This window comes from Dreissena polymorpha, chromosome 14, assembly GCF_020536995.1.
Source record: "Dreissena polymorpha isolate Duluth1 chromosome 14, UMN_Dpol_1.0, whole genome shotgun sequence".
NCBI classification, from domain to species: domain Eukaryota; kingdom Metazoa; phylum Mollusca; class Bivalvia; order Myida; family Dreissenidae; genus Dreissena; species Dreissena polymorpha.
This window is the reverse complement of record NC_068368.1, coordinates 49,350,236-49,374,254: the sequence shown is the minus strand read 5'-3', so window position 1 is coordinate 49,374,254 and position 24,019 is coordinate 49,350,236. Positions and strand designations below refer to the sequence as shown.

Here is a 24,019-nt window from a genome sequence, read left to right as displayed (position 1 = left end):
AGCTAAAAATGGAATAGTCGATTAAGCCTCAATGAAAGCTTTTCAATAAGTCTCCACTAAGCTCAAAACAAGACACTCAACTTATGTTCCTTTAACACATTTATACTAAATGTTAAATGATTCTCCTAAAAAGAATTGAAAATTAACCCCCTAAATATCATTTTTAAGGAAAAAACATGATATTTTCGTAAGAGATTAAATCACTGGAGCTTTGTCACAGAAGTGACAATAAATCCTCACGCCAAGATCTTTCACAGGTTTACCAGCTGCAGCCAAGTTCAAGGGAAGATCACTGGGCATAAACAGTGTCTGACAGATCTTCACTTCATAGGCATATCTCAAGTATCAATTAAATAGCATTCTAACACGGCAAGTGCCAAATTTCATATAAACAAAGAAGAAAATTGTCTATGGTTTATTCTGCAATAATTATCGGCGGAGCTTTTACACTGAAAGCATGTGCTTTAACTAAACAAAACATGCCGATACATTTTCCACCAGCGTAATAATCCGGTATTTTATAAATGAAAGTCAGAAGGGCGGGGATCTGATTGACAGAACAGCCGTAAGTAATTTTTATGGTCGGAACTTCACATAAAATAGTACACAAGAACAAGGGCTGTTTGTAAAACATGCATGCCCCCCATGTGGGCTCTCCGTTGTAGTAACAGCCATTGTGTGAATATGTTTTTTGTCACTGTGCCCTTGACCTTTGTCCTAGTGACCTGAAAATCAATAGGGGTCATCTGCCAGTATTGATCAATATACCTATGAAGTTTCATGATCCTAGCCATAATCATTCTTGAGTTATCATCCGGAAACCCTTTTACTATTTTGGGTCACTGTGACCTTGACCTTTGACCTAGTGACCTGAAAATCAATAGGGGTCATCTGCCAGCCATTATCAATCTACCTACGAAGTTTCATGATCCTAGGCATAAGCGTTCTCGAGTTATCATCCGGAAACCATTTTACTATTTCAGGTCACTGTGACCTTGACCTTTGACCTAGTGACCTGAAAATCAATAGGGGTCATCTGCGAGTCATGATCAATCTACCTATCAAGTTTCATGATCCTAGGCCTAAGTGTTCTTGAGTTATCATCCGGAAACCATTTTACTATTTCGGGTCACTGTGACCTTGACCTTTGACCAAGTGACCTGAAAATCAATAGGGGTCATCTGCGAGTCATGATCAATCTACCTATCAAGTTTCATGATCCTAGGCCTAAGCGTTCTTGAGTTACCATCCGGAAACCATTTTACTATTTCGGGTCACCGTGACCTTGACCTTTGACCTAGTGACCTCAAAATCTATAGGGGTCATCTGCGAGTCATGATCAATGTACCTATGAAGTTTCATGATCCTAGGCCCAAGCGTTCTTGAGTTATCATCCGGAAACCACCTGGTGGACGGACCGACCGACAGACCCACATGTGCAAAGCAATATACCCCCTCTTCTTCGAAGGGGGGCATAAAAATAAGATACATTGTATAAATCTTAAGTAAAAACCGTATTAGAATCTAAATAATTCATGTACGTTATAGTTTGTTGTCGAATAACCCACGGAAGTTTAGATGCGTTGTTTCAAATCACTCGTTCTTTGCACTCCTGATTTAATCCCTATGCATCTAAACTTACAGCCGTGGGTTATTCAACAACAAACTATAACGTACAAGAATTATTTATTAATTAAAAATGTGGAAGCAATTCATTCCACAAACTTTGAGCTTTTCATGCAGACAGAACGACAGTGCAACTCTTATATACCTGATGTCAAATTTCGTTTTTCGGAAGTATACAAATAACCTCAAAACGCCTTAATCACTGACCTGAAGATTTACCTCATGAAAAAGTAAAACTAACTTCAGTGGCCCTCAAACACCTTGTTTAAGAGTACAACTTTACATTACATGAAGGTGTCCATAGATGCAGTAGTGAAGACATAGCGGGACCTGTCAATAAACTTTGAAATACACACAAACATTTTATTATGGAGCTCAACAGAACACTGTCTCCTGACTGGTGACTGTCCTGTTTATGTCCCTGGACTCAGTCCATCATGGGATCCCCATCGTCTCCAGTGGCGTCGTCCCCAAGGTGAAGGTCATCAAGCATCTCCTGGAGGCTGATCTGAGGGACGCCGGCTTCCTCTGCCTCATCAACATCTACAGGCATCTTGCTACTGTCTGAATCAGATAGGTTAAAGGTTAGACATTTTTATTTGAAATTTAAAATGAACTTTTTGCAGTTGTCAACACACATCTACAGGCATCTTTCCACAGTCTGCATGAGGAAGGAAAAAGATGGGTGGGGATTTTATATTTACTGTTATCAACAGTATTCTGTCACCCCGGGGGTCACACTTTCCCTGGGTAAGCTGGTTAACCAGTACTCTGTGCAACTACTATATCCACATCTACCAGCATCTTGCTACTTTCTAGACGAGATAGGCAAATGGGCGTACATTTTATTTATTTGTGCCTTGCTCTGGGAAACCTTGGTTTAATGCATAGGCATAAAGTGTTGTCCCCGATAAGCCTGTGAAGTCCGCACAGGATAATCAGGGGCGACACTTTCAGCTTAAACTGGATTTTCCCTAAAAGTGACTTTCTTTAAAATATAAATATGACAAAAGTGGGGGGTGTTGTACCTGACAAGCCTGTGCACAGGGGTTTATCTTGGACATTTTACGCACTTGCATGAAGTTCTGTTTTCAAGAATTGAGGCATATTTGTTTTTGTTGCTGTTACCAATAGAATTCAGTCATCATGATGGTCACTCTTTACCTGGGTAAGCTGGTTAACAAGAACTAAGTGCAACTGCCATACTTGAAGAAGGTACAGGAGGAATGGCCTTATAAACAGTTTCTGCGAAATCACCACTATGTGACCTAGTCAGGAATAAAACCTGTCTTCATCCCATCACTCTACCAACTATGCTTGCTGGCCCAGTGATAAAAATGGGTGCAATTTATTATAATTATTGCTGATGTTATTTTTTTTTGCTTTTCTGTTCTATATAAACTTAATTAGTAGTAAGATGTATGAGAAAATATTATTAAACTTGACTTCAGTATTTTTATAAGTTTGTTTCATGGTGGCCACGGTGGCAATTCCTGGATTTTCTACATTTTTTTATCTGTTATCATGACATAAACATATATAAACACCAGTTTGTCAGAAAATTTACTCTTTGTTATTGCCATAAGAAAATAATAAACATGACAGACACCAAGTTTTGCAGCCATCAAGAAAGACTCACAAAATGGGGCTCGAATCCAAGTGTGAATCTATTACATAAAATTTATTCTTTTGCTTCCGAAAAACATTGTCTTTAATTATACCAGACAACATACTTTTGAAGCTTCTTTGAGAGGGACTTTGCCCAATAAGCAAACAATTAATCAAAGCATTTATCTTTAAGCTTGACCTGTAAATAGCCATACAAATCTATCAATGTATCAAATGCAATTTCTGCAATTCAGAGTATTTCCTCACCTTTATAGATATTGACATTCTGTCTAATTGAGGGGTCTTCCTCCAAATCTTCCAAAAAGTCTGTGTAATCACTGAAATAAGAAACATTGGAATTTATATATGGTATATTTGTAAAGTTCCATTAACCCTTTCCCACTCACAAGCAAAGTGGAAATAGCTTATGCAACCAGCTTAAAACCAGAACAGCCTGCAAGTAGCATCATAAAACCAGAACAGCCTAGGAGTAACTCACAGGCTGCTCAGGTTTTTATGCTGTTTGCTGCTCAATATCTTGGGGTTGGAAATGAAGCCTTTAAAACTTGACTCTAGTAAGAAAGGTCTATAATTAAATTTGATTTAAAAAGAGATTTCAAACATGTATGTGTCTCTGAGAGGTAATATATTAATATCTGCTGACAAGCTATTTGAGAGGATCTTTTTTTGCTATTTCAACTTACAGTTCCCACAAGAGCAAATTTTAACCCTTTATCACTTAGATACATATATTGACGCACTTGTAGTCCCTCAGGAATTTAATTATATTTAAGACCTTTCTTCCAATTTTAAAGGCTTCATTTTCAATACAGCAGTCAGCTGTGTACATGTTTTACTAATTGTATTTTTTACAGCAACTATAGCAGGTAATTTTTTAGCTCTGCTGTATTCGGAGAAAACCCGAGGTATTGTCATAGCCAGCTCGTCGTTTCCGTCGTCATGTCATCCGCGTCGTGCTAAAACCTTAACATTTTGTCAAGGTTTTGAACATTGGCTCTAAAATCAAAGTGCTTCAACCTACAACTGTGAATCTTGGTATGTAGCTGCACCTTGATTAGTTTACATGCCATACCCATTTTTGGGTCACTAAGTCAAAGGGAAGGTCACTGTGACCTCCAAAAAAAAATAAAATCTTACAAGTTTTCATTTATTCACAACTGCACCCACAGCCGAGCATGGCACCCATTATGCGGTGCTCTTGTCTTTTTTAGTAACAGTCATCTTGACCCCAACTGACCCGCAATTCAATGACCCCATAGGTAATTGTTTAAAGACCATCCATGGGTTAATATAGGCATGGTGCTGGTACGTACTTCATGGCCGAGTCTGTCTCCAAGTTGTGTAGCTCATCATTGAGGTGTCTAAGCTTCCACTTCCTGCGTCTGTCTCGCATCTTCTTGTCTGCATACACCTTCTTCACAATCACCTAGGAAACAAGGGACACCACTCCAGTAGGATTAACAATATAAAATAAAGACCAAACAAAAATGAGGGGAAAAACTAGTGCTGGTATTCGACGGAAAAGGGGAAAATTAAAAATTCACTCTTTTATATGTTATGATAATTTTTATATGAATACACATGTATGTATGAATGTAATATTCACAGCTGTATGTCTCTGTCCTCTTTCTTAAATATATATCAATGATTTTTTCAACATGAGTTTCAGACAGTTCAGCCTTCATGCACAGTCTCAGTTTTCCTAGCCATTTTGAGTCTTATTGGGACTTTTTAAATCGATATAATGGCAAATTCGCGCCTTTTTTTTCCAATAAAATGGACCAAGTTGGAATGTTTTTATCAACAAATATTAACACAATATAGATACATCAGGCCTTTTCCTGCCCATTTTGGGAAAAAAATGCAATTCATGTGAAAAGTCCACGGATTTGGGATTAACTATTTTAATACAACTCTTTATAATATTCAAAATCATCATATGAAATTAATTTGAGATATATTTATCATTAGACAGTTCTATCTAAAAAAAATTTTTTTTTTTTTCTACTTCTGGAGGTGATTTTTTCTACAAAATTGCGTGAAAATGTATACCCTTTTTGAGGGGAATGGGGCCAAATATCGGCCCAAAATTTGCCATAAAAATCACTGTATTCATATGCAAGTAAATGTACATGATTTTTTGCAATGTTGAGGAATATAAGTATTCAGTAAAGAAACTATATAGTATGTGCTTATTTTTTGACAGCCTTCACAACTACCCGCTTTTTCTTTATAAGATCTCTGCAAATGATTAAATTAAGCTATAGAATCCATTTTGTTATATTATCCCTTATATAAATACTTTTGGGTATATAATACGAAACAAACTCCAATCCTACCACATCAGGCAGTTTGTCCTTCTTCAACTTCTCTATATTCTCATTATTCATATTTGCATTCTCCATGTCAAACCTGAAAACATGACAGTATACAGACAAAAAAATCAAATGTGCAGAATTCTGGGAAGTTGTATAAAGAACATGTGATCTGCAGGAACTTGGGACAGGGTTAGTCTAGGTAACAGTATATCTAGAGTACATGTACATGTATTGCAATCTTTTTGGACCTCTGTTGCCGTGGAAACCGGTTTTCTTTATTTTCCTATAAGTTTCCAATGAAGTGAAGGAAACTATGAAAGAACCATTTCATACAAATAAAGATCTAAATGTTGTATTACCCTTCTAAATGCAATACTTCAATTTAAGGTGTCAAGTTTGTCGATTTAAATGGATGACTAGGGATACAACAATATACTAAAACAAAAACCTGTTAACCCATATACTTGAGTAAAGAGTTAATTAGCCAGTTAATGGAAACACCTCACAATTTAAAAATATACTTTAAAAACAGTTAGGTAAAGATTGTACATACATATACATACTATTCAAAAATGAATGAATGGTACATTAATCTTATTAATCAGTGTCATTGGCATGGAATGTTGTTTACAGCTGGCAATAGCACAAACTGTCACTACATCGAGAGCTTGAAATGAATTTTGTATGATCAATGAAATAAATTAAGAAAAAATGTTTCAGGTTAACCGTAACTAGAAAATGTAACCGGTTAAACAATTGTTCAGTGTATTAACTGGTTAACCTTTTGTGTCACTAATTAAAACTCCTAAGAGCAGAAACTGCAAAAACGCCACTTTTTGGTAAAGGGTAATCAAGAAGCACAAACCCTGCATGCCTGGGGCTGATCCTTTTGCTTGGCCAACTCTTTCTTCAACATATTAAATAAAATCTTTGGTAAAGTCTTTATGAAAATTTAGCATGAGCTTCCCTCTTGTACAACGGGGCTTCATGCAAGTGCTTTAAGTGTCTTTTCAGATTAGCCTGTACCGTCAGCACAGGATGATTTCTGTAAGAGTCTCTACAGGCAGAAAGTGTCGTCCCTGATTAGGCTATGCAGACTGCGTTTCCCCACATCGAAGCTCTTTATTTCAGATTACTTGCGAAAAGTTTCAACTTTATTATAGTGGGGTGATTTACCTACCCAAGGACAGTGTCTCCACAGTGTAACTGGTGCCCCAGGTGGGTACGACAGAAATACTGCTGGTCAGTCACTCCAAGGTCACTCATCTTGGAAACCCACAGGTCAGCCAACACATGCTGAAACAGTGCACACAAGCTACAGTCAGTGGATACAATAAAACATTAACAGTTTTCACTTTATCATTAATAGTCTTCAAAAGAAACTGTCAGTGGATACTCTAACCATTTACCACCCAATTTTGATGTGTGTATATTCCTTTAGAAAATTGTATTTAATTAAATGAAACACCATTCTTACTTATTGAAGGAACCCTAAGATAATGATGAGCAGCACACAGTATTAAACCTGAGCAAACTGAGAGTTACTCGCACCTTGTTCTGGATTTATGCTTGTTGCATACAGCCATTTTCACTTTGCTTCTAAGCGGGAAGGGTTAAAATATTAACAGTTTTGATCTTTTGCATAACTAATAATGACCTTTGATAGGATGAAGGATGTCAATGTCTATAGTCAAATGATTGTTGACATTTCATTTTGTGCTTGTTAATTTTTAATAACTTTTAAGTATATATATATAAATGACAACATTTTGACAAAGACATGACATTTCTCACAGTCCGCCAGATGGGGAAAGTGAAGGATTGCATAAAAACCAATATTCAAATATTACTTCATTATTATTTACGGTCCCCAAAACATCTGTTCTTGTGAAAATACTTGATTTATAATATTTTCAATCATTCAGATGGTTAAGTCTAACAGACTTGTTTTTTTATCTTTTCTGTGAAAGCGGTCTGAGAACCTCAGGTCTGCATGAACACCAAATCAGTATCACAAGCCAGAGCTTTAGGCATAAGGATCTGCCCAAGACCAGTAGAAACCTTTAAATGGCAATGTGCCAACAGTATGTGAGAGCTGCCTTTACAAGTTAAATATTACATCAGACAATTTCACCTACTAAGGGAAGGCACTTCTAATATTCATAGTGACTTGATGCCCCCCCCCCCCCCTCCCCATAAAAAAAATTGCCTTAGCAAACTCTACAACTCTCCTCTACAAAAGAAACTATATAAATGACAAGGAAACATATTTTTTGGACACAGATTTAGTCCTAAATATTTGTGGTTAGACACTAGTTTCTTAGAAAACACATTTGCACTCTATACAAGAAACTATTGCTATAACTAGGGTAGATAACCTTGGCCTCAATTTCATTTCCTGACCCTTGCGCCTACCTTGTGTGAAACCTGCCCCAGTATGACAAGTTTCTCCTTGTCAGCACAAGCTGCAGGTCCATCACCATGGAAACTGTTATATAACAAGTGCAGATAACCCTTAAGCCCTCCCCTTATGTGAGACCTGCCCCAGGATGACTGGTTTCTCCTTGTCAGCACAAGCTGCAGGTCCATCACCATGGAAACTATTAAATAACAACTGTAGATAACCCTTGAGCCCTCACCTTATGTGAGACCTGCCCCAGGATGACGGGTTCCTCCTTGTCAGCACAAGCTGCAGGTCCATCACCATGGAAACTATTAAATAACAACTGTAGATAACCCTTGAGCCCTCACCTTATGTGAGACCTGCCCCAGGATGACGGGTTCCTCCTTGTCTGGCACAAGCTGCAGGTCCATCACCATGGAAACTATTGAATAACAAGTGTAGATAACCATTGGGCCCTTACCTTATGCGAGACCTGTCCCAGGATGACTGGTTTCTCCTTGTCTGGCACTAGCTGCAGGTCCATCACCATGTACTCCACCAGCTGTTTGGGTGAGCACAGGCTTACAAAGGGGGAGCGCCAGAACACAGGGCCTGACACCTCCGCAACTACAGTAATAACAAGACTATTGTCAAGCAATATGGTCCCCTATCGGTGAAACTCCACCATTTTCAGCAATATTTCTAGTCTACTTGTTGCCATAGCAACCAGAATTCTTGATGTAGTAACAAAATGAAATGACGTGCATAATTTCCATATTGCCATCTATCCATGTTTCAAGTTTCATGAAAAAATATGAAGAACTTTAAAAGTTATCGCAGTATCCACCATTTTCAGCAATATTTCAAGTCTATTTGTTGCCATAGCAACCACAATTCTTGACGAAGGAACAAATGAAATGATGTGCATAATCTCCATATGCCATCTGTCCATGTTTCATCGCAGGATCCAGAAAGTGTGACAGACTCAGGGAAATGCAGAGCGCAAACCGTAAGTCCCCTTTGGTTTCACCAGGGACAATAAGTACATGTCTCACTCAGTAACTCAAAAACTCAGTAATTCTTTACCAAAAGAACAAAAAAATTATTTAAAGCAACATAAACATCTACTGACGTTTTGCCAGATTTTACAGCCTTGATGCATTTTTTTTACAGACTTTACATTTGCCCCCGACTTGAACTTTGCCCCTAACTTATGGAATTACTAACAGACTTTAGAAATTTAATCACCAAATTAATAAATGTTTGTCCCACTTACGGAATCTTGAAACAGACTTGCAATTTTGTAACAGACTTAAGGAATTTTGTCACAAACTTTAGAAATTTTGTAAACGTAAGAAGTTTACTGATTTTCTTACTAAGACATTTTGTGTTATGGACCCATCACAACATTCCATATCAAAAAGTCTGCATTTAATGTAAAAGTATCAGGCATGGTTGTTGTTGTTGTTCACCTTGCAGAGTGTTTGGGTCAATGAGGTGTATGAGCTGGGTGACCTTGAAGACGACACAGATTGGGTTGATGTGACCCATCTTGGCAGCCAACTCCTTGGGGAGGCACACCACATTGTCCTGAAATGTACAGGGGCCAGTCTTAATATAGATCTTACACGTTCAAAAAGGTCGCCGTGGCGATATGGATATGGTGTTTGCCTAGCAACCAGGTGGTCATGGGTTCAATCCCTATTGTGGGAGCATTCTTTAGATCTCCACCAAGAAACGGAGTTGAGAGCGTTTCAATAAGCCGTCGGCTTTTGATGCAATGGAGCTAAAATAAAAGGGTTTAAAATAACAAGTTTAATCTGGGATGGAAATAAGCAGATGCCCATATTATACAACATGGCCCTAATATATGTAGTGGGCTTCTGGATTTCACGTTATTATCCATAAACATTAATTACTGAAAATACATGCATCGGTTACTGTGAACAGCATTTTAAGGCACGTGAAAAAAACATTTATTTCGTAGATGAAACAAAACATTCATTACAAGCGTTGTATGCAAATAATGGATCTGTAACATACCAAGGGAAATTAACTAAATATCATATATGTTGGTGCTGCGCATTTTTTTCTTCCAAGGAAATGCATTTTAAGTTATGTAACAAGACGGATCCCAAAGTCTTAACACTTTCCCAGTTATGCAATATGTTAATAGAGACTTTGGTACACTGCCAAGAACACATACTTAACACAGAGACACAATGGTAATAGAGTAACTGTGTTTGTAGTTAAACATGTTCTTACATACCTTACATACAGGCACAATGGTAACAGAGTAACTGTGTTTGTAGTTAAACACGTTGTTACATACCTTACATACAGGCACAATGGTAACAGAGTAACTGTGCTTGTAGTTAAACACGTTGTTACATACCTTACACACAGGCACAATGGTAACAGAGTAACTGTGTTTGTAGTTAAACACGTTGTTACATACCTTACACACAGGCACAATGGTAACAGAGTAACTGTGTTTGCAGGGCCCTTGCTACACTTTGGGGGATTGGGGCCGGGGCCCTTAGAGGGGGGAATTTCGCGTCGTTTTGGGCGAAAAGGGGAATTTTAGAAGATCTTTCACCAACCATTTAACACCTAAAATTGCTATATTTTAATGTGATTTACATAAATATACATTAAATCAAAGGTTAGTAGCACGATACCAGCTGGCAACATTGGTATAAAAGTAAAAAAAAATTATTTTTTTTTTTTTTCGAGGGGGGAATTTTTAGCTGAAAGAGGGGAAAAAGGTATACCCTTTTCATGGGGGAAGCCGCCGATATTCAGCGGTAAAAAGTGCAAAACGAGGGCACTGGTTTGTAGTTTAACACATTGTTACATACCTTACATACGGGTACAATAGTAACAGAGTAACTGTGTTTGTAGTTAAACATGTTGTTACATACCTTACATACAGGCACAATGGTAACAGAGTAACTGTGTTTGTAGTTAAACACGTTGTTGCGCACATCATGGGAGATAAGCTCCTGGGCATATTGACTCCTGCAAATGCAAACAGTACAGGATGAGGCATTATAAACAGTCATTGTAAATGAATATTCAAGGAAAGACTTATAGTATCAGCATCCAATTCCACAAACAGCTACAATAGCTCCATGCTCAACTATTATTATATTATTTCAAATATAATATATACACTCAATTACTTCAATTGATGCAGAATTTCTGAATCATTGAGCAAAAAATTGTGGTTATTGAAAATGAAGATTAAGATTTTAATCATAATTAAATACAAACAAAACTTGCAAATTTGTTAAATTGATATCTCCCGGCAATTTCAGTTTGTGACTGCATGAAACAGGGATGAAATGAAGGACAGGCAACATCAATTCTATATCCCTCCACCCATGGTGTGGGATAAAATATTGCAAAATATGTGCTTGTCTAAAAGTTGAAATAAAAAATGGTTTCACAATCCCAAATTATCTGTTCATATTAAAATGTAACTACTGCCAAAAAGCAGTTTACCTTTTAACAAAACTGAAGTGTTTACAAAACTGAAGTGTTTACAAAACTGAAGTGTTTACAAAACTGAAGTGTTTACAAACTCAAATAGAAGTGTCCACTCTTTCATGAAACAAACAGGGGTCAACAAATATAACCACTACATCATTGTTACTTGCAGGGGTCAACAAATATAACCACTACATCATTGTTACTTGCAGGGGTCAACAAATATAACCACTACATCATTGTTACTTGCAGGGGTCAACAAATATAACCACTACATCATTGTTACTTGCAGGGGTCAACAAATATAACCACTACATCATTGTTACTTGCAGGGGTCAACAAATATAACCACTACATCATTGTTACTTGCAGGGGTCAACAAATATAACCACTACATCATTGTTACTTGCAGGGGTCAACAAATATAACCACTACATCATTGTTACTTGCAGGGGTCAACAAATATAACCACTACAACATTGTTACTTGCAGGGGTCAACAAATATAACCACTACATCATTGTTACTTGCAGGGGTCAACAAATATAACCACTACAACATTGTTACTTGCAGGGGTCAACAAATATAACCACTACATCATTGTTACTTGCAGGGGTCAACAAATATAACCACTACATCATTGTTACTTGCAGGGGTCAACAAATATAACCACTACATCATTGTTACTTGCAGGGGTCAACAAATATAACCACTACATCATTGTTACTTGCAGGGGTCAACAAATATAACCACTACAACATTGTTACTTGCAGGGGTCAACAAATATAACCACTACATCATTGTTACTTGCAGGGGTCAACAAATATAACCACTACAACATTGTTACTTGCAGGGGTCAACAAATATAACCACTACATCATTGTTACTTGCAGGGGTCAACAAATATAACCACTACAACATTGTTACTTGCAGGGGTCAACAAATATAACCACTACATCATTGTTACTTGCAGGGGTCAACAAATATAACCACTACAACATTGTTACTTGCAGGGGACAACCCATGAAAGGAATTCAACAACATTCTCACTTGCAGGGGACAACCGATGTAAGGAATTGAATAACATTCTTACTTGCAGGGGACAACCGATGTAAGGAATTGAACAACATTCTTACTTGCAGGGGACAACTGATGTAAGGAATTGAACAACATTCTTACTTGCAGGGGACAACCGATGTAAGGAATTCAATAACATTCTTACTTGCAGGGGACAACTGATGTAAGGAATTGAACAACATTCTTACTTGCAGGGGACAACCGATGTAAGGAATTGAATAACATTCTTACTTAAAGGGTTCAACTAATGTAAGGAATAAAAGAACATTCTTACTTGCAGGGGACAACTGATGTAAGGAATTGAATAACATTCTTACTTACAGGGTTCAACTAATGTAAGGAATAAAAGAACATTCTTACTTGCAGGGGACAACTGATGTAAGGAATTGAACAACATTCTTACTTGCAGGGGACAACCAATGTAAGGAATTGAATAACATTCTTACTTGAAGGGGAAAACCCATGTAAGGAATTGAATAACATTCTTACTTTCAGGGGACAAACCATGTAAGGAATTCAATAACATTCTTACTTGCAGGGGACAACCAATGTTAGGAATTCAACAACATTCTTACTTGCAGGGGACAACCCATGTAAGGAATTCAATAACATTCTTACTTGCAGGGGACAACTGATGTTAGGAATTCGACCATCTTCCTTGCCTGGTCCTTCTTGGTGTAGAAGAAGTCTAGACCATCTATAAAACATATCCTTACATACATTATACACAGTATTGTGTATCTGTAAATAAACAATGACTCTTCATTCTGAACAGCATACCTTTCTGATTTCCTACTCAGACAGCAGTCTACTCATTATTAATCATTAAAGGATAACCTAAACAAACACATCTTAAATTACATGAGGATAAACAATTTTAACATCTTTTCTCCTCAAAAGGCCTGTAATAATTGCACATACAGTACAGGCACCGTGTACTTAAACAAACGCCACTCGCCGCGGTGTTCATCTCACTGTGTTCGCTTACCAATATGAACTCTGCAATGTGTGTTCAGATCAAATGTCGCGGGGGCTGTTTGCCATAAGACGAACACCGCGAATCACCGCGGACCCATAATATCTACCGCGGTGTTCATCGTGTTCGCTTAAAATAAAATAATTGAACATAAACGTATTGTATTGATCCCTTTCATTTAAAAGTGATAATGAATAATGTATTTCACACCCATGCCCATGACAGTGTTTTCTGTCTTTTTAAGCACCGAGTATAAAAGAAAACCGCGTTCGCACCTAGCTGTAGGATACCGCACATGGAGGAGTGTTAATTGAGAATTTGATTATTCAATTAACAGTTTGAAGCCATGGAACTCATAACTGATTGTAGTAATGGTATTATCCCGAGTCTCTGGATTCCCCGATACATACGTGTCAACTGTCTCAATCGCATACATGCAACTTCTCCCAATCTTTATCCATTACTTGATAATCCCATATATGCCCGATTTCCATTTTTAAAATCAAATTATGGGTGGGTAATATAGAAGACAAGAGTCATAAACACGAACCTTTGAAATTTTCGAAAGTATCAAATGAATTTCGGCAAATGATTCTATTTAAAGATTTGATGAAATAAGCGCCCAATCAGGACAGTTGTATTGCAACATGCGTAAACCACCTGACACAGGTTGCACGCATTGTGTACAGCTATTTTAGGTTACAAATTCTACATGAAAAAAATGAATTTCTTTGTTCTGATGAAAAGTGCGAAAATTGGCGTGAGTGTATTTATTTGTAAATAAAAGTTTCGTAGTGGGTACAACATTGAGATAATTTTATTACCATTAAAAGTTTCGTTTTGAATTTCAACTAAAGTACCGGGGTATCTCGCGAATTATTTGGCAGTGACATTTCCTCTTAATAAAATATAATTTAAACATGCTGTATCGTTACCGTTACGCTGTGTCAGTTCCTTCATTAATGAAACAATTATTGTATTGTATACTGACTGCACACAAGTGTCGTAACATACTGATGCAATACGTAAATTCGGACAGTACTGAAAGTTGGACACAAGTAAACAAATGATTTAATACTCTCTTGATTTCTTTGAAACTCAGTATTTGTTGTTAAAAAGAACAATTGCATTGATTAACACCATAAGAGTTAATAGTATTGATCATATAAACGCTTTATTAACGTTTCCGACTTTACGTACTGTCCGAATTTAAGTACACATACATGTGCACATACATGTAATATTTACATGTAGTATATGATTTTCTTTTGTACATCTACATTTAAAACGCGTAAATGACTTTCGCAGACAGGTGTTAACGGTGGCTGCGCAGGATTGCGGTGATCACTGGTGTTCGATAGCGTGCATTCCCGGCGATTTTGGGTGTTCACCGAACACCGCGGTCAGTAGCGTGTCCCCCCCCACCCCCCGCGAAATGTCACCCATCGAAAAAAGTGAACACCGCGGACAGGCGTTTTTGTTTAAGTACACAGTGCCTGTACTGTATCTTACATTTGCCACAACAAAATTACTTTTCTGCCCATCTATTTCAAAGGATTATTTACCATTTGTCCAGAATAACAAACATCATCATGTGCTTGTCTTGAAATCACAAATATACATCTGCCCTTTTGATTAATACAGGCAGCTGGCAAATCATTTCATACCTGGCATCTTGAAGCAATAATTGAATTCTAATGCAAATTGATTTGAATATGATTGACATTCATGGACAATTCTATGGTTATTGTGATCTTAAAAATATCTCACCCAAAGCCTCATGAAAACCACAAACATTACAATTATTACCATGGCATGGCTTGATGTTGATGGTGTTGGCATGTGCCTTGTGCTTCAGAATCAGCTGCTCCAGGTAGAAGAACGTCTTCTTGTGCTCAGCCTGTCACCATGGATAAAAGAAAAATAAACTGTTGTCTGTTAATGGTTTGTTTACCTACAGCATTTTTTTAACCAATTTCGGAATAGGTTCAGGTCCCTTTGGATTGGAAAAAATCCTGTGGTTTAAACTACAATTGAGAAATTGGTGTTGTTGTTATTTGCAAACAAGAGATGTGTTTGTCAGGAACACAATGCCCCCTATAGCGCCGCTTTGAAGCCATAAATTTGACCTTTGACCTTGAAGGATGACCTTGACCTTTCACCACTCAAAATGCGCAGCTCCATGAGATACACATGCATGCCAAATATCAAACTATCTTCAATATTAAAAAAGTTATGACCAAACTTTAACGAAGGTTAAAGTTTTAGGAAAGAAAAATACAATGATATTTGACCTTTGACCTTGAAGAATGACCTTGAACTTGACCAAGGTTAAAGTTTTGGGACACACAATGAATGACAGACAGACAGACAGGCCAAAAACAATATACCCCCGATCTTTCGATCAGGGGGCATAAAAAAGTTATGATAAAACTTTAACGAAGGTTAAAGTTATAGGAAAGAAAAATACGGTGTACAATGATATTTGACCTTTGACCTTGAAGGTTGACCTTGACCTTTCACCACTAAAAATGTGCAGCTGCACGAGAAGTAATTAAGAGATTTAATGGAGAAATGATTTTTTTTTTAATTTTGACCTTTGACCTTGAAGGATGACCTTGACCTTTCACCACTCAAAATGTGCAGCTCCACAAGATACACTTGCATGCCAAATATGAAGCTGCTGTGTTCAATATTAAAAAAGTTATGATAAAACTTTAACAAGGGGTAAAGTTTTAGGAAATAAAAATACAATGATATTTGACCTTTGACCTTGAAGGATGACCTTGACTTTTCACCACTCAAAATGAGCAGCTACATGAGATACACATGCATGGTAAATATCAAGTTGGTATGTTCAATATTGCAAAAGTTATCAAACTTTAACCAAGGTTAAAGTTTTGGGACAGAATGACAGACAGACAGATAGACAGACAGACAGACAGGACAAAAACAATATACTCCCGATCTATCGATCCGGGGGCATAAAATACTTTAAAATTGTGAATACAGTTTTTCAAAATTACATTCTCTTGGGCTTAACTAATACAGCTGGATATGGTTAAGAACTTTAAGTTGACTTAAAAAAAAAATTCTTTTAATCTTTTTGGAAAACCTTCAATTCATTTGGGAAAAATATTTACTTTGGGAGAAAGAAATTTGGCCAAATTTCAGCCAAAAAAATCCTGCATGTGAAATTATCATCATGACCTTTTTGTGAAAGGTTTATTTTCTTTAAATAAGCACCATGACCTTCACGCTAACAAATTAATCAAGACAAATGAGCAAGCATCAGTAATGGTTTAATGTATATGTGAATATTCAGGTGTGAAGACATTCATTAATTATCCTTTAATCTTCTTCAATCTAATGGCAGAATACTATAGCAGGTCAACTTGTTTGAGCTATAGATTTGATATTATTGAATTACATTAATATTTTGTCAAATAACTACAAACACTCAATACATTTATACATTCAGCACCATATAGCATAATACTGTAAGCAATTCTTAAAGGTGCTTAAAGTCTTAAAAGTTCATTGAAACAATTTCAAAAATATTGTTTTCTATTTAAAAGCATAATGTTGCATCTTCCTCCTTGTAGCCAACAAGTTCACAATGCAAACAAGGCCAAGAGGTCGCCATAATGTAGTGCATATGGTGTCCATCTAGCCACCGTCACCGGTTCAATCCCCACTATGGTATCAATACATGTATTTGGACCATCCCCAAAGACACCAAGTACTTGTTCTACTCAGGAAACGGACTTAACAGCATTTAAATCAGCCTTCAACTTTCAATGCACGTAAATAGGTAAACAATTAAAATAAATAGATTTCTATGGACATGTCCACATACCTTCTGCCTGATCTGCACATTGGCCCTCCAGTAGTCCTTGGCCTCGACCCTGTGACACGCCTCACACTGCTGATTGGTGATTGTGAACTCCACAATGAATACCTGCTGTAACACCGCGCCGTTCATCACCTGGGATACAGGAGTGTCATATGAGCTGAGCTCTGGAAAAATGGGGCTTAATGCATGTGCTTAAAGAGTCATCCCAGATTAGCTTGTGCAGTCAACAGAGGCTAACCTTTCAGCTTTTATTGTTTTTTTCTTTTAAAGAAAAACGTCTCATCTTAGCAAAACATGCAATTTTTGGTGGAAAGTGTTAACCAGATAGAGGCTCATATGTTATATGTTATCCATAGAAATAACTTATATAGAAATTTATTGGTGCAATCTAGGGTATTTACAATTCACTGCTGTAACAAATCATCTTATCTCCATGATCACGATGATTGGAGAGGAGTGCAGAAATTTCTTTCAAATGTTTGAAACCAGAACAAATCATGTGTCTATAGATCACAGATGATTCCACTTATGTCTAACTCAGCTTACGTCTAACCAACCCATGCGAAAGACATCAGACCTCAAACATTTCTGATAAAATTTGCTGAGGTCTGGTATTATTCCTGAAACTGTCAGACTTGTGTATGACAAAAAAAGAGACGTGTTTGTCAGAAACACAATGCCCCTTATTGCGCTGCTTTTAAATAAATTTCAAAATATCATTTGGCAGGTTTAGAAATTATCTCTCTTTTAAAGCTTATTACTTTCCTTGGATTGTATTTTCTAACTTTTGACCTTTCAACACTCAAAATGTGCAGCTACATGAGATACACATGCATGCCAAATATAAAGTTGCTATCTTCAATATTGCAAAATTTTTAGCCAATGTTAAAGTTTTCAGACGGACTGACGGACGGACAGACAGTTCAAATGCTATATACCAACCTACCGGAGGCATAAAACAACAAGAGCACCGCCTTGCGGCTGCAGACCGCTCATCTATTTTTCTTTTTAAAGGTGAAGGGACCTATCTCAATACTTCAATCAAAAAAGATGGAGGGGTGGGGTGGAGAGGGGTGTATAGTGTGGGGGTATGGTCATTTATAACATTATCTCCCAAAAACAAGAAATAACAAGAGCACCGCCTTGCGGGTGCAGAAAGCTCATCTATTTTTCTTTTTAAAGGTGAAGGGACCTATCTCAATACTTCAAGAGATTCTTGGGTGGGATAGTTGGATGGTCTTTCAAAAAAATAAAAATGATTATTTAAAAAAAAAAAATTTTGGGGGGGGGGGGGGGGGTCGGGGGGGGGTATATATTGTAGTATGTCAGGTAAGAGTTGTTTTGCCAAAGTATCAATTAAATCTGATCATAAATAACAAAGTCATTGCAATTTTAGCAAAATTTAATTATTTGACCTTGAGAGTCAAGGTCATTCAAAGGTCAAGGTAAAATTCAACTTGCCAGGTAAAAGACCCTCATGATAGTATGAAAGTATTAGAAACTTGAAAGCAATAGCCTTGATACTTTAGAAGTCAAGTGGATATAAACACAAAATTTAACCATATATTTAAAGTTACTAAGTCAAAAAAGGGCCATAATTCCGTCAAAATGACAACAAGAGTTATGCAACTTGTCCTGTACAGTCTCCTTATGATAGTTTGCGAGTGTTCCAAGTCTGAAAGCAAAAGCTATGATACTTTAGGAGTAAAGTGGACCAAAACACAAAACTTAACGAAATTTTCAATTTTCTAAGTATAAAAAGGGCACATGATTCTGTCAAAATGCATGCCAGAGTTACATAACTTTGCCTGCACAGTCTTATGATAGTTAGTAAGTGTCGCAAGTATGAAAGTAATAGCTTTGATACTGTACTAGGAATAAAGTGGACCTAAACACAAAACTTAACAAAATTTTCAATTTTCTAAATATAAAAAGGACACATGATTCTGTCAAAATGCACGCCAGAGTTATCTAACTATGCCTGCCCAGTCCCCTCATGATAGTAAGTAAGTGCACCAAGTTTGAATGCAATAGCTTTAGTACTTTATGAGACAAGTGGACCTAAACACAAAACTTAACCGGACGCCGACGCAGACCAGGGTTTTTTTCCACTTTTTGGGAAGATAGCCCATGGCTTTGGAATTGGGAATTTTATCGGCATTTTCATGAAATTGGGAAAATAAATTCATTAGCCTTTTTTCCACATGAAAAGTCCACTGATTAGGGAAATACTAAATTTGATATAACTCTGATATAAAACTTTGTTAGATGTATTTGAATTTAAATTGAGATAAAATACGCTTTAGACTTCTTTCTAAAAAAAAAAAATGTTTTCTTTTTTTTTGGAAATTGGGAATTTTTTGCCACATTTTGGGAAATAAGTATACTTTTTGGGATTGGGAACATAGCCGAATTTCAGCTATAAAAGCTGGCCAAAAAAAACCCCTGCAGACGCCAAGGTGATGACAATAGCTCATTTTTTTTTTCAAAAAATAGATGAGCTAACAATGTAAAACTATGGGCAAAACAAATAAAACCTCACCTCTTTCTGTACAGTGAGCTTCACCTTGATACGCATACTGTGGGGCTCAGTCCATACAAACCCAGCATCTATCAGTCGAACCTGTATGCAGAATAGCACAATTTACAGAAACTATGTCTGTTTAGGTGAAAACTCAAAGAAAGAGACTTTATAATATTGAAAACATTTTTAAATCCATTTCAAGTATTTATCATCCACCCCCCTCCAAAAAAAAATCCCAAGGGCCAGGGCCCCATTCCAACCATGTCTAAAAACACTGTCTGAAGACATTTTTAATGAACGTAGGTAACCTGACCTTACTGAGTCCCTTGAGTCGCTTCAGGCAGATAGACAGTAGTTCCCTTGACTCCAGGGGAGCTGTCACCCAATGATCAGGGGGCTGCAGATACCTGAACACAGAAAGGGCAACAGATTTAAAACTGGGCTGAATGCACGGGTGCAAAGTGTTGTCTCAGAATCAGGACTTTACTTTCTGCTTTGACTGTTTTTTTCGCGTAACAGAAAATTCCTTTAATCCAAAAATACAATAAAAACGGAAGGTGTCTTCCCTGATTAGCCCGTGCAGATTCCAAAGGCTAATTTGGGACAACACTTTACGCACATCCATTAATCCCAGTTTTTCCAGAACAATGCTCATTTAATTACCCAAGGTGGTATGGCAGATAATTTATACTTGCAATTTGATAGCTTTAATGCTGTAATAATATTTGTTCAGTTCTGTATGATACAAAAGTACTGCTCTTGACACTCCATGTATTGAGTAACAAGGAAGTTTTATTTTCAGAAATTGCATCAATATCAATTAACTGCAGAAGAATCTATATTTATTATGTCTAAAAAAAGAAAGAACAATCTGAGCATTCTATGTACCAGTAAAGCCTTATAACTGTTCTCAGCCATACCGTTCACATTTTCGACAGAAGTAGAGCACAGCTGACTTTGGAATGCCCTCTGAAATGTCGACCTCTGACCTCAGACAGGCCACGCACATGTTAGATGGGTTGGGCTCAATCTGGACACCACATTGGCAACACAGGCTGAAAAACATATAAATATGTAAAACATTATTCGGTGAACACATAGAACTGACTCCTAAAAACTGACAAATCAGACAATATTTTTGTGTCTGAAAAACATTTGGGCACTGTCTGACAAGAATTTTAAAAAGTTCATGGATTTAAATCATACTGGTAAGCGAGTATTTCTCGGACAATATATCTATAATTTTTATTGAATAACTTTTTAAATAATAAGAAATATCGTATGACAAATTTACTGATAGATCCCGGGTTCCTCATCTTCAAGCGAATGTAAATAAAACATTCTTTGATGTGTGCATGCGTATGTATGAGGGCTCTATACAGAGGGAGGTAATTTTTCCATAGTACAGAAGAATTTAATAGACTTTTAATATAACTGAAGTAATTGGAATTAAATTAAAGTTAAAATGAAACTTTTCTTAACAAGCACATAACAAATCACCGTTTCTTACAGCATTTATGATAAGGCAAAATTTAAAAGCTAGTGTAACACAGATTTAAAATGCTTGTTTTTTTGTGTGTGTGCCAGTATTTTCCACATTAATTTCCCGTGATGATATCTTAACATTTATGAGTGAATGCAAGATAGGCTTTGGGCAGCTTATGAGAACTATATGTTGTGGTTCCAACGCTGCCCAAAGCCAATCTCACGTTTGCTCGTAAATGTTCAGATATCTTCGCAGGAAAATCTCATGGAATATATTGTGAAACAAAAAATTAAAACTAGCATTTTGAATCTCATAAAGTTTATGTTACCATACCACATCAAGTGTTGAAATGCTAGCCTGTAAATTGTGACGGTCTGTATCCAGTAAAGTATACAACAATTTAAAAAATAATCATTGACCCTCTTTTTAATTGCTGAAAGGAAGAGAACTAACTAGTGCTAGGCCCTATATATCCATATGATATGGATTAATCATAATGATAAAATATAGAATAAATAACTGGTAGACATGGTAGTTGCAATAATTCAACTCTCAGCTTTATAACCCAATGGTTAGCTGATAGTTGCAATGCGTCGGCTCTTGTCCATGGGCGCAAAATTTAATCAACAATGGATTGGCTAAGGAACACTGAAACTGCAAGATCTTATCAACGTTTACCTGTCTAAACCACAAACTTATATGAATCAGGGCTCGAAACTAATGGTGGTCCGTTGACCCGGGGTCAGTAAAAAATAGGGAGGACCAGTGAAACTAGAAATTGGTTGATCCGTCGGACCAGTTAAAAATCCTGGCCAGCTTTTTGTGAAATACTGGTGGAAAGCTGTTTTAATCAATAAAACAACTTATATGTTCATAATAAACTGATAATTTCATCATTATTTTATGGGCCGACTCAAGACCGGGATAAAAATAGTAACATATTGGAAATTCCAATTTTTCTAGATGCCCGGATAACAAAAACCTGTTGTTGGATCAAAAAATCGATTTGCGTTCGACAAATGTCTCTGGACTTTGCCGTGATCGATACACAAATTAACATAACATTCAAAGCGTTTGGATCGAGATTTTACAAAATGGTATTTATTATTTTGAAAAAGCAGCAATAATCAGCATTTTATCGATCTTAGTACCATCAGAAGATACTTTACTTACCATGCGAATTTACACTGGAGGGCGCCAAATAATGTTTTGATATTGCCGGAGAGTAAACATGCGTATTTTCAAGATTACAAGTTATCGCAATGTAAAATTTCATTCCGGGGTTGGTTGAACCTCCGCCTAAAAAACCTAAAACTAATGAAGAGAAGCTTGAAATTTAGGCAAAATAACATGCAAAAAATTGTCTGACCACTTTATATCTTGCAGGACCAGTAATTTCTGAAAGCTGGTGGTCCTTTGGGACAGTAGTAAAAAAGTAAGTGTCAAGCCCTGCGAATGGTACCATTAAAACAATAAATAATTGCTTTTTATTGACTTAGTTTTGCTTTTGTACGCTGTATCCGCCATATTGGAAAATTGACCCAATATTGGTTAGGTCACAGTACACCAATATTTTGCACGTCGGGTTATGTGTTGGAGCCTACAGAGTCGAATTTAAACATAAAACATGTCAGCGAGGAAATTGTGTTGAAACATTGTCGTGTTTTTATAGGGTGCATGCAAAAGATAACATCCGTAGGTTGCCATTCAGGTAAATTTAACATGTTTATGAAGTTTATTCATTATTTTCCTCAATTTGTTTCGAACGACGTCTGTTTAGTGAAGCGCACGGATTCTCTGGGCTGAACAGCACCCATGTTTATGAAGGGGTGCATATGGACTGCCAGAGCCGCCATAGCAAAAATAATCAAAGGCTCTGTCAGTCCGTTTATATGGACTAGCAGTAGCAGACATGGCAGATTACCAAAACGTAAACAATCGATTTAATATCGTCGACAAATATAATATTTATTCAATCTATTGCCAAATACGTACATATAATTAGTAACACTCGGTTGAAGTGATGGAATCAAATCCATCTTGTCAGAAAAAATGAATTTTCGATAAGTTTTTACAGTTGTGCAACACACGTGTATATAAAACTTCACCACGAATACAAACTTTGTTATCGTCTTAGAATTTCGACTGTAAGTCAAATCGGTCACAAAAATAAACGGATACATGAACACATCGTGATGGTAAACTGGATACGCGTACAAAATATTAGTTGAAATTACACGCTTGAATAGTGGCATTCATTCACTAGCTGTTTTACTTAAACGCGTATTTCAGATGTACGAAAACGAATTAGTGCACATGCGTTGTTTGAGAGCAAAGTCGTTTTGGCAGTTATTATAATAATTATTATTATTATACCGGATTTATATAGCGCCCTTTTCATGCAAGAGTGCACGTTCAAAGGCGCTTTACATAAGAAAATTTGACGTATCGCAGATACGAATACATTTTGCAACACTGTTTAAAAAAAAAATCGATAAAAACTACTCAATTTTACTAGAAAACTACTCTATTATACTATGAGTACTACGTAAAAACATGCACACTAACCCTAGATTAGAAAGATCAACACGACACTATAAAACTACCCAATGTGTATAGCTATAAGACAATTAATGAAACAATAAAATCTAAA

At 36.7% G+C, this 24,019-nt stretch overlaps 1 protein-coding gene across 5 annotated transcripts; it reads right to left on the bottom strand.

The window, feature by feature from the left end:
- Nucleotides 1–400: 400 nt before the first annotated feature.
- Nucleotides 401–23,485, bottom strand: LOC127858011 (60S ribosomal export protein NMD3-like). 5 transcript variants are annotated; one of them, XR_008038718.1, is made up of 16 exons: nucleotides 23,362–23,485; nucleotides 20,801–20,935; nucleotides 20,194–20,287; nucleotides 19,899–19,979; nucleotides 17,360–17,488; nucleotides 15,310–15,400; nucleotides 13,143–13,221; nucleotides 10,881–10,977; nucleotides 9,429–9,546; nucleotides 8,438–8,583; nucleotides 6,754–6,869; nucleotides 5,595–5,667; nucleotides 4,569–4,681; nucleotides 3,502–3,572; nucleotides 1,153–2,190; nucleotides 401–1,007 (listed from the first exon to the last, which is right to left on the bottom strand). XR_008038718.1 is itself a non-coding variant. In XM_052394850.1 (15 exons), the coding sequence occupies exons 1-15, from the start codon at nucleotides 23,403–23,405 to the stop codon at nucleotides 2,054–2,056; spliced, it is 1,524 nt and encodes a 507-aa protein (XP_052250810.1). In that variant the 5' UTR covers nucleotides 23,406–23,485; the 3' UTR covers nucleotides 401–2,053. The 5 variants fall into 5 exon arrangements, 1 of the variants encoding a protein (XP_052250810.1); XR_008038719.1 differs by having other exon boundaries at nucleotides 401–1,058; nucleotides 1,204–2,190; XR_008038717.1 differs by having other exon boundaries at nucleotides 401–1,203; nucleotides 1,349–2,190.
- Nucleotides 23,486–24,019: the final 534 nt, after the last annotated feature.